This window comes from Phacochoerus africanus, chromosome X, assembly GCF_016906955.1.
Source record: "Phacochoerus africanus isolate WHEZ1 chromosome X, ROS_Pafr_v1, whole genome shotgun sequence".
Lineage (NCBI taxonomy): Eukaryota > Metazoa > Chordata > Mammalia > Artiodactyla > Suidae > Phacochoerus > Phacochoerus africanus.
Window position 1 is genome coordinate 100,756,999 of NC_062560.1, and position 12,087 is coordinate 100,769,085.

At 40.0% G+C, this 12,087-nt stretch overlaps 1 protein-coding gene across 3 annotated transcripts in view; it reads right to left on the bottom strand.

Annotated features, from left to right (window-relative positions):
• KLHL13 (kelch like family member 13) overlaps positions 1-12,087 on the bottom strand; it is a 204,436-nt gene that overhangs the window by 41,001 nt on the left and 151,348 nt on the right. For all 3 annotated transcript variants that reach the window (XM_047765100.1, XM_047765097.1, XM_047765098.1), the window contains one exon: positions 3,557-3,698. In XM_047765100.1, coding sequence (XP_047621056.1) covers positions 3,557-3,698 — 142 coding nt within the window. The remainder of the gene's footprint in view (positions 1-3,556; positions 3,699-12,087) is intronic.

Sequence of the window (12,087 nt, forward strand, 5' to 3'; positions counted from 1 at the left end):
TCTAAGACTTAGCTGCAACCGGTCATTCTATTATATTTTTTAAATTACATAGGTTATATACAAAAGTATTTCCATAGTAAGAAATAAATAAACAGTACAGGGTTATACAGAGTAAAAAGTGTAAGACATCATTCACCAGCCTCCCTAATGTTTCCAGACCTTTTGCTATGTGTTTATATTAATGTATATGTATGTATATATGGTACATTTTTCCTACAAATAGGCAGGATTCTATAATACATACTACCCTGTTACTTTTTTTTTTTGGTTTTTGTCTTTTTGGAGCTGCACCTGCAGCATATGGAGGTTCCCAGGCTAGGGGTCTAATCAGAGCTACAGCTGCCAACCTACACCACAGCCACAGCAATGCCAGAGCTTCAATCCACTGAGCGAGGCCAGGGGTCGAACCTGCAACCTCACGGTACCTAGTTGGATTCGTTTTCACTGTGCCACGATAGCAACTCCTACCCTGCTACTTTTTAAAAATAGCTTTAATTGAGATAAAACTAACGTACCATACAATTCATCCATTGAAAGTGTATAATTCACTTGCTTTTAGTATATTCACAGATCATATGTACGATCATCTCCACAATCAATTTTAGGATATTTTCATCACCTCAAAACTAACCCCCGCCCCCTTTAGCTATCATCCTTATATCTTTTAAAAAATTATTATTATTATTTTTTGTCTTTTTAGGGCCGCACCCATGGCATACGGAGGTTCCCAGGCTAGGGGTCTAATCGGAGCTATAGCCACCGGCCTACACCACAGCCACAGCAACGCCAGATCCGAGCTGCACCTGCGCCCTATACCACAGCTCATGGCAACGCCGGATCCTTAAGCCACTGAGGGAGGCCACGGATTGAACCTGCAACCTCATGGCTCCTAGTTGGATTAGTCTCTGCTGCGCCACGGTGGGAACTCCTATCATCCTTATATCCTCTCATTTTCTCCAATTCTGAGCAATCACTAGTCTACGTTCTGCATCTATAGATTTCCCCACTCTGGACATTTCATATTAATGGAATCATGTAAGTGTGGTCTCTGTTACTAGCTTCTTTCACTTAGCATAATATTTTCCAGGTCAATTCATGCTGTAGCTCGTATCAGTACTTCATTCCTTTATATAGCTGAATAATATTCCATTGTGTGTAGCTATGCCACATTTGCCCTGCCTTTTTATTCTCGTCTAATATTCAGTATACACAGATCTAGCTCACTCTTAGTGACTGCAGAGTCAACAGAGTTTTGATGCAACGTAATTGAAGCAACCATTTCCCTATTGATGGATATTTAAGTGACTTCCAGTGCGTCCCCATTATAACAATAACTTGTAGTCTCCATGCGATACACAGGAGAGAGGGAGAGGCCAACACTCTTGACAGGAAGAAGGACCCTGCCTCTAGAACAGTGGTTCTGAAAGTATGCTCTTCAGACCTGCACCATCATCTGGGAACCTGTTAGAAATGCCTATTTCTGTTTAATAAGCCCTCCTCCTTGTGATTCTGATGTGCAATAGAATTTGAGGACTATTGTTTTAAATCTCTTAACCCTGCAGTGGCTTTCATTATTTGGTTTAAAGTAAATTTTAAAAATTAGCAGGTCCACAAAATTGGCTTTAACACATGACTGTGGTCATGGACAGGGCAGAAGTATAGTGGAAGGGTAAGTGAGTCTATTTTTTTTAGAGAACATACTTTAATGTAACAAAAACCTCTTCCTTTCGTGCTTTTCCTGTTTGACTCCTCATTCTCTTTTCCCATCATCTTGTAAAACCAACAATTAAACCATTTATGTAGAACTAAGATACCAGGAGACGGGAAGCTTTTCCTTCGTGACCCTCCCAGGATCTGAGCTGCGTCTGCAACCTACACTACAGCTCATGGCAATGCCAGATCCTTAATCCACTGAGCGAGGCCAGGGATTGAACCTGCAACCTCATGGTTCCTAGTTGGATTCGTTTCCACTGCGCCACGACGGGAACTCCCTGACCCTCACATTTCTGTTGATAACATGATGAACCATAAACCTCAGCTCCCATTAGGAATTGAAACTTTGGAAAAATGAGATTTCAATGAATCACAGAACTAGAAGAAAACTTAGAAATCTCCTCCTCAAGAGTCATATTTCAGAGATAAGAAAAAGGAATCTCAGAGAACTTACATGATAGCAAGTATAAGCTGCTTCTCTCACTATGCTATATACTATCCTATACACCATATACTACTTTACTATCATGATTTTTGAGCAAGGATATGCATGAAATTCATCTGGGGAGATTTGGGGGGGGGGCATGCCTGTGGCATCCAGAAGTTCCTGGGCCAGGGATTGAACCCACACCAGAGGAGCAGCAACCCAAGTGGCTGCAGTGCCATTGCCGGGTCCTTAACCTGCTGAGCCACAGAGGAACTCCTGGGGAGATTTATTTTTAAAAATACACTTAGGGAGTTCCTGCTATGGCACAGTGGGTTAAGAATCCGACTGCAGTGGCTCACGTCACTGAGAAGGTATGAGTTCGATCTCTGGCCTGGTATGGAGGCTTAAAAGGATCCAGGGTTGCTGTTGCTGCAGCTGCAGCTGCAGCTTGGATTCAATTCCTGGCCCTGAAACTTCCACAAGTGCAGACAAAGAAAAAAAATATTTTTAATTAAAAAAATGCTTTTAGAAAGAGTTATTTTCCTTATCTTACTAAGCTGAGAAGACTGATCTAATGTAACTATATCTAAAAGAAATTTATGGACATCCAGTATTATACTGTTCTCTAATTCAGCAGCACCCACAGAGGTCAGGGAGTGTGCACAAAGCTCAGAAATACTTGGACATATAAAAAATTTTTTTAAAAATAAATAAATGGTAAAAGAAGAAAGAAAAAAAAAGAAATAAAGAAATACTTGGGCTGCTTATCCTGATGGTAAGTAGCTCCACCTTGCAGTTTTGGTGGGTTCTTTTGGCTTTCTATCATTTTTCAGCCCTCGCCTTTGAGGTCAGTCATTACTTGTGTCTCTCGGTGAGTTTGCATCCAGCGATGCCTACCCCCTACCCCTGCACCTACTACTGCCAATGGGAGTTGAAACACCAAATCGGTATGATCTTGAGAACTATGATAAAGGTGATGGGTAAATAGATCGCGAGTGAGGAACTAGAAAATTTAGTGTGGGGACTTTGTGATATTTATCTTGGCTGAGACATACTGAATAGGCAAGGTGGCCAGATTCGACATTCTGTGTATAGGAAAGTGGCTGGACAGCAAGGCCTCCCTTCTACAAATGAAACAAAGAATGAACTTGGGATTTTTGTGGCAACATCAAGAAGGTATACAGTCTCCCAAGACTTCCCCTCCATTTGCTTTTACTTTAATTAATTAATTTTAATTTTTAATTTTTAAGAGCCGCCTTTGGTTCAGGGCCAAATTGAGCAGGAAGGACAGAGCTCCCCTACACCCCCTGTCCACCCAAGGCACAACTTCTCCCACTAGCAAGATCGCACACAACAAAAACCCTGGGTGGTTGGTAAAGCCTATGCTAATAATGCAAAAGGGGCAGTGGGAATTACCTGTAACACCACAGAACTGTGCGTATTGCTGGTAAAGATGCGTGTGGTTCCCGCCTTGGAAGACTGCAAATGGGAAGAGAGGCCCATTTCGCTGCTTCCAAGGGACAATTTCATGTGTTGGTCTTCCTCTTCCACTAGAGATCTGAAAAGGTGTTTAAATCAGAAAGAGAGGCAAGTTAAAACTTGTCATGTGATTCACAATTAGGAGATTATTTAGAGAAACAGTCACTCATCTGACGATGGAATATACTGAATGCTGTTCCACTGCATTTTAGGCTCATACCGTTGTACATCATGGAAGAAATAGCTACATGTATTTGTAAAAAGCTTTCCAAGGTCAGAATAGATTAAATGAGAACTGAGATGTCAACCTAAAAGCTGGCTCTAAATTATAATCATACAGGGTTCGTTTTTTTAGTGCCAGAGTAACTGCTTCGGTATTGTGTTAAGTAGCAATACCACCAAACCGCTTTATTCGCAGTTAAAATTAACCCGGAATACCTACTTTTAGAAAGATAAAAATACTATTTATTTATTATTTTTGATGATTTTTATTTTTTCCATTATAGTTGGTTTATAGTGTTCTGTCAATTTTCCACCGTACAGTAAAGTGACACAGTCACACACACATATACATACATTTTTTTCTCACATTATCCTCCCCCATGCTCCATCACAAGTGACTAAATATACTTCCCTGTGCTATACAGCAGCATCTCATTGCTTATAGACTCCAAATGCCATAGTTTGCAACTATTAACCCCAGACTCCCAGTCCATCCCATTCTCCCCCCTCCCCCCAAAATATTATTTATCATTTCCTGAACAGTCAATATATATCAGGTACTTGGCCAAGAAATTTACACACATGATCTCATACAATCCTTAAAACACCCCATTAATAAAAGTCAAAGATTCACTGTGACATAGGAATACATTACTTCCTCTTGTGTTATTACAATTGTAGTCAACCCCAACAAAAAATTTTAGACATGAAGTAATTTTTTTGCCAGCAGTATCTCTCACTAAACAATCATTTAGCTTGGGAGCACTGGGTCACAGGTTTAATCCCTGGCCTGGCACAGTGGGTTGAGGATCTGGTGTTGTTGCAGCTGTGGCTTAGGTTGCAACTACGGCTTGGATCTGGCTCAGGAACTCCATGTGCAGTGGGGGTGGCCAAAAAATGGGAAAAAAAGATTTAAAAATCAATAATTATTTAGCTAGATAGTTACACTGTAGTGGTCTTTCCATCTTTCCAAACAAACGAATAATAAAAATAATAAATGCAAGCTGTGCCCATGTGTATATATCACATTAGCAATTTTGCAGGGACCATAAAAAGCATTAGAGCACCTGTAGTTAAGAGGTCAGTTAATTTCACAGAGAACATGGCAAAATAATAGTTAATAGGCCTTGGTTAGGTGACACTAAAAATTGACCATCATGGTACAATCTTCCATTATTCCTTAGACTAGGCAGACTTGTGTTTCCCTAGGCATACATTGCAAAAACTGGTTCTGAACCACGGGCCTAAGAGCAGGTAGCCCGTGGTTTTGAACAGCTCTGTGCATTCGTGATGCAGGCTGCTAAAATGGACATTAGGGAGGAAAGAAGGAAGAATAGGTATCCAAGTGCTAGCCCTCTACCTTCTTACGATTTGCTTGTAATTTTCTGAATGTTGAATTCTTTGTGTCTCTAACTCAGGTCTATCCAATATCACAAAGATTTCACTTTTTCCCCTATGATGCGTATAATCGAAGTTGATCAGTTTTAACAGGAAATAAAGTTTTAAGATTACACCATACTTTAAAAAACGACCCTGTGGGAGTTCCCGTCGTGGCGCAGTGGTTAACGAATCCGACTAGGAGCCATGAGGTTGCGGGTTTGGTCCCTGCCCTTGCTCAGTGGGTTAACGATCCGGCGTTGCCGTGAGCTGTAGTGTAGGTTGCAGACGCGGCTCGGATCCCGAGTTGCTGTGGCTCTGGCGTAGGCCGGTGGCTACAGCTCTGATTCGACCCCTAGCCTGGGAACCTCCATATGCCGCGGGAGCGGCCCAAGAAATAGCAACAACAACAACAACAACAAAAGACAAAAAGACAAAAACAAACAAACAAACAAAAAAAACGACCCTGTGTTTTGAATTCTGACACCAACCAAATGATTTTCAATCCTGCAATAATTAGCAAAAATCTTGTCCTTAAGGGTAACATCAATTCTTCTTAATGATATTAGAGCCACAGTATAACCAAAAAATGAATTAAGAATATAGAACTATGTTTTATTCAGCTTTCATGGATATTTAATAACGAAGAGAATAATTTAAATAAGATTTTAACAAGCATAAGAGAAAATGGATATAGCTTTCCACTAGTTTCAGAAGTAGCTTTTAAAAAGAATTAAATTATACACATGATATATAGCATATACACACTCACACATACGTTTAAACAGCTTTTGCTGACAGACATTTAAAATTACAGAGTCAATTGGAAAAGTGGGATATAGATTGATGGTGATTGGTATCCCTAACCAGAAAATTTCCATCTATCCAGAATTATTTTAATGGGACATTCAAGTAGAATGTTTCATTAGTTTCTGTATTCCCTACACAGAACCTGGCACGTGAAAAGTTTAATATATGTCATCTGAATAAATACAAAATCTCATTTCTGTGGATCATTCCAAAGACATTTCTTTAATAGGCAGTGCTTTAAATGACCATCAATTATCATTTTATGGAACCACAGATGTAAAAGGGACAGGAGTAAAGCTGATAACCATGCTGCCCCTCTGACATAGCCTGGAAATTGCTTTTTTTTTTGAATAAACTAAAGATAACTTGTTTACGTGTCATCTGTCTCTTGCTCTTAAAATTAAAGAGCAGAATATGAAAATGCAGCCTCTCTTGGCAACATAATATGTCTGGCTTTCTAACTAATTACTTCAAAAGCTAAAGAAGCCTTCACTAAAATCATCTTCTTTCTGACTTTTCATCAACATCTTTTGACTTTTTAACATGCAGAATTCTCCCTATTATTTCTGCATCAGTAACAGCACATGCCATGTTGACCTTCTCAGCAGATTCAATATGTTTTTCTATCTCCTTTTCATTAAGTTTATTATTGACTGTATATGAAGAGCATTTTTCTTCACCATTGCAAGGAGGTGAAACCTCTCTGCAAACCCAAGCCACAATTATTACATCAAACTGTTCTTAAAGGGATGATTCGCTGAGTAATTCCAAGAGGAAATAACATTTGTTTAATCTTATTTTTTCCAAGCCATGTAATTATAAAAGCAATGTAAGGGCGAGTGGTTCTATGTGGGGGGAGGGGAACCAAGGGGATTTTTGCCTTCCCGCCTTGCCCCAAGTTTGGCAATGTCTGGAGACCCTTTTCATGGTCGCACAGTGGAGGGGGTTTGCTACTGTCACCTGGTGGGATGCTGTTCAACATCCTACAAGGCACGAGAAAGGTCTCAGAGTTCCTATTGCGGCTCACCGGTAACAAACCTAACTAGCATCCATGAGAATGCAGATTCGAGCTCTGGACTTGATCAGCGGATCGGGGATCCGGCGTGGCCATGAGCTGTGGTGCAGGTCGCAGACGTGGCTCAGATCTGGCGTTGCTGTGGCTGCAGCTGTAGCTCCGATTAGACCCCTAGCCTGGGAACTCCCATATGCCGCAGGTACGGCCCTAAAAGAAAAAAAAAAAAAATGGTCTCTACATCAAAGGTGCACTCAGGCAAAAGTTTCAAGAATGCTAAGGGGATATAGAGGGATTAACCTCCTCAGGACAATTTTTCTAAAGAAATTACAGGTTCTAAATGACTTGACTCCATGAGATAATGCTGGCAGTCAGAAATGTAGTAAGATTATGAATTACCACTAACTCCTCCAAGACTACCTAATACTAGAATACCTCTGCTCTTCTCCAGTCCATCAGTTTGAAAAATCAACTGCTTACAGGAGATAAGTAGCCAAAAGCTTTGAAGTTTATAAGACAATTATGCAGAAAAGCTTATGTTTTACGTAAACTCATATAAAAATAATAATTTCCTAATTCTGCTTAAAACAACTATTATTTGAGGAGAAAAAACCCAATTGTTATTTGGATTCATTTTTATGTGTCAATTTATTTATTTGTTTACTTACTTACTTCTGGCTGCACCTGTGGTATATGGAAGTTCCCAGGCCAGGGATAGAATCTGAGCCACAGCTGCGACCTACGCTACAGCTGTGGCAAAGGCAGATCCTTAACCCACTGTGTGGGGCTGGGAATCAAATCTGCGCTGCCACAGAGACAACATCAGATATTAATCTGTTGTGCCACAGTGGGAACTCCTACATGCCAATTGAGAATCAAGCAAATCTTGTCCAAACAGTCCCAGTTCATCAAAATTATTCATAGCAGAGACTGCGTAAAATTATTCATTGAAGAGGCCATATTCATCAATTTTCTTTTGAAAAATTGAATATTTTTTCTTACAGCATCTGAATATTGCTACCCCCCCCACCCCATTACCACTGGACACTTCTTTTTTTTTTTTTTTTTGTCTTTTTAGGGCCATACCCACAGCACATGGAGGTTCCCAGGCTAGGGGTTGAATCGGAGCTCTAGCTGGTCTCCACCACAGCCATAGATCCAAGCCGTGTCTGAGACCTACATCACAGCTCACAGCAATGCCAGATCCTTAACCCACTGAGCGAGGCCAGGGCTCAAACCTGTGTCCTCATGGGTACATGTCGGGTTCGTTAACCACTGAGCCAAGACAGGAACTCCACATCTTCTTTTCTGAAGAGTAACCAACCACAAAGCACAAAAGCAATCTTTCACGAAGTGTTCCTGAATCAGTTAACTGTACTTGCTCAAAGAGAACAATTACTTTTTCAAAGAACATTAGGTAGAAATAGAGGCACCGTCTGACCATCTGACTGAAAGCACTGCAAGGGTGGTCAAGCCAAACACACACAGACTATGGCATTTCTTTGCACTGCTATTTGAAGACAAAAGAAATGGACAGTTGAAATAATGGTCACATGTTAACAGGGTGATACTAACACTGTATTGTTGCCTCAAAGCTTTCCGTATTTAAAAAATTACCCCAAGGGAAACAGGTATAAATACAAACAAGTACAAATAGTGGACAGAGAGAAAAATGTTCAGAAGAAAAAAAATACATGCACCCCCTATGTTCATTGCAGCACTATTCACAACAGCCAAGACATAAGAACAACCTAAATGTTTGTCAACAGATGAACGGATCAAGAAGATGTGGTATAGGAGTTCCTGTTGTGGCACAGCAGGAATGAATCCGACTAGTAACCATGAGGTTGTGGGTTCGATCCCTGGCCTCGCTCAGTGGGTTAAGGATCTGGCATTGCTGTGAACTGTGGTGTAGGTTGCAGACATGGCCCAGATCCCATGTTGCTGTGGCTGTGGTGTAGGCCAGTGGATGCAGCTCCAATTGGACTCCCAGGCTGGGAACCTCCATAATACCGTGGGTGCAGCCTTAAAAAGCAAAAAAAAAAAAAAAAAAAAAAGAGGAAGAAGAAAAAGATGTGGCACATATACACAATGGAATACTACTCAGCCATAAAAAGAACAAAATAATGCCATTTGCAGCAACATAGATGGAACCAGAGACTTTCATACTAAGTGAAGTAAGTCAGAAAGAGAAAGGCAAATACCATATGATATTGCTTATATGTGGAATCTAAAAAATGGCACAAATGAACCTATCCACAGAACAGAAACAAACTCATGGACATAGAGAACAGACTTGTGGTTGCCAAGTGGGAGGGGGAGGGAGTGGGATGGACTGGGAGTTTGGGGTTGGCAGATGCAAATTATTACATTTAGGACAGATAAGTAAGGAGGTCCTGTTGTATACACAGGCAACAATGTCCAATCACTTTTGATGGAATGTGATGAAAGATAGCATGAGAAAAAGAATTTATATGAATGTATGACTGGGTCACTTTGCTGTATAGCAGAGATTGACAGAGCAATGTAAATCAACTATAACAAAAAAATTAAAAAAGAAAAAATGTTCAGCCTCATTAGTATTCCAGATTATGCAAATTAAAGCAAACCTGTAAACTTATCAAACAGTAGATTAGAAGATATACTCTCAAAATTGCTACTACACACTAGTATATACGGAATGAATAACGAGGATCTACCATATAGCACAGGGAAATCTACTCAATACTATGTAATGACCTATATGGGAAAAGAATTTGAAAAGGAATGGATATATGTATATGTATAAATGATTCACATTGCTGTACCCCTGAAACTAACACAACATTGTAAATCAACTCCACTCTAATAAAATTTAATTAAAAAATTGCTAGTGCAAATGTGTGTTAAGCCTCAGCCATCTGCGTGGTACTATTCACTCAATGGATTGTTTAATGAAAAATTTAAAATCATCAAATGTACAAATTCCTTTCCTTTTTATATTGAACACCATGACAATAAAGGATTGTGCTTTTTTTTTTTTTTTTTTTAAGGGCCACACCCGCAGCATATGGAGGTTCCCAGGCTAGGGGTCAAATCAGAGCCGGCCTACACCACAGCCACAGCAACATCAGATCTGAGCCGTGTCTGTAACCTACACCACAGCTCCCAGCAACACCGGATCCTTAACCCACTGAGCGAGGCCAGGGATCAAACCTGCAACCTTATGGTTCCTAGTCGGGTTCGTTAAGCACTGAGCCACAATGGGAACGATTGTGTATTAGTGGTAGGTGGGCTGTAGCAAGAGTGGTCTGGTCTGTCAATCCGGTTCAAATATGCTTTCTACAATGCGTAGTTCTGTAGAGGTAATAGTTTGGTAGATGTTCTATAAGAACCATACACTTGGAATTCACTAGAGCAGTTGGGTTTGTTGGATGCCATATGGGAAGGAAAGAGTATCTCTCAGTCACATTGTTTGTCTCCAAAGCCTCAAAACAGTCTTAGAACACCCATAAATCTCCATACTAAAAACATTTCCCCCAAACTCAGTGAAGTGAGTACTTCCACATTTAAAAAAATGAGGTATTGACTTGATCAATTATCAAATGTACATCCTGATCTCTTGGTTTCTATCACTGCAAGCACTGGTTCATGTTATAAAGAAAGCCAGGTGAGGTCAAATTTCATTGTCAAAGGGGCATTTTAGTGCTTTTTGAAATTATTACCATGAAAACATTCAACTTTTCTTTTTTTTCTTTTTTGTTTTTTTATTACTCAAATGAATTTATCACATCTGTAGTTGCATAATGATCATCACAATCCAATTTCACAGGATTTCCATCCCACAACGCAGGCACATCCCCCCACCCCCCAAACTGTCTCCTCTGGAGACCATAAGTTTTTCAATGTCTGTGAGTCAGCATCACTCGACTTTTCTTTGTGGAGATGTTTGTTCCACATATGCGTCAACCCATGCACTGGCATGTTAACTCCTTGCAAATGAAGAACAGCGCATTAACAGTGCTATAAATAAAACATGCTAATAGGATATATGTACTTGCAGAAAAAATGCACTGCCCAACACTCTCAGAATAGGTTCCCTTTACTTTCCCATATTGGTTTTAATTTCTGAGGGGGGAAAAAAAATCAATGAATCAGAGAAAAAAAACAGAAACGTAAAAGTCACCACTTTTTAACTTTTCTGTCTTTCGTTCCCGATCAGTTTCATACCATTTCTTCTTGCTTGTGACTATTACATTACAAAGTGGTTAAACCTAACAATGAATGTAATTCTAATAACCTAATTCCACTGTAACAAAAGAACAGGGGTTTATGAGTTAGTGTCACAAGTATTATTGAAGTACTACAATTTCCCAGAGTAATAATAATATGAGAACTGAAAGTCGGCACCCGTGGGTTGGTGAGCAAGAACAGCAACAATAATAAGAGAAAACAAAACTAAAAACAAAAATAGAAGCCATGAATGGTATAGCAACACAAAGCAGCAGGTTGGTTAATCAAGGCACTGTCTCAGGCTTTCCAGCACCCGTGCCTCAGAAAAATAAAATATGTATTTCTCACACTCACAATTTAAAAAGAAAATCAAGAGAAAGGCTTTCCTCAAAGAACAGCCCCCCCCCCCCCACCATTTGTTTTTCTGCTCTGAAACAGAGAAGTGTCTGCTAGCAGCAGCATTTGTTAAATGAAACATTTCTTGCCATAAAGTTGCATTGGCAGGTGGGGGGAAAATGTAGCCACCTGTTCTCATGTTCATTTGAATTTGAGTGCTAAATCCGTCAAGGTATTTCCTTCCCCCATGAGAAAGAAATTAAAAACTTGGTATTAGCCATTTCCCATTGATTTTTCTACAGTTTCCAAGTATGCATTCTACATTGAATTCTAAAGATATTAAAAACCTTTCTACCTCAAAAATTTAGACTCGACTCTCCTTCACCCCCCATCAAAAACTGAATCATCACACACACACACACACACACACACACACACACACACACACACACTCTCTCTCTCTCTCTCTCTCTTTCTCTCTCTCAACTTCCATTAAGAA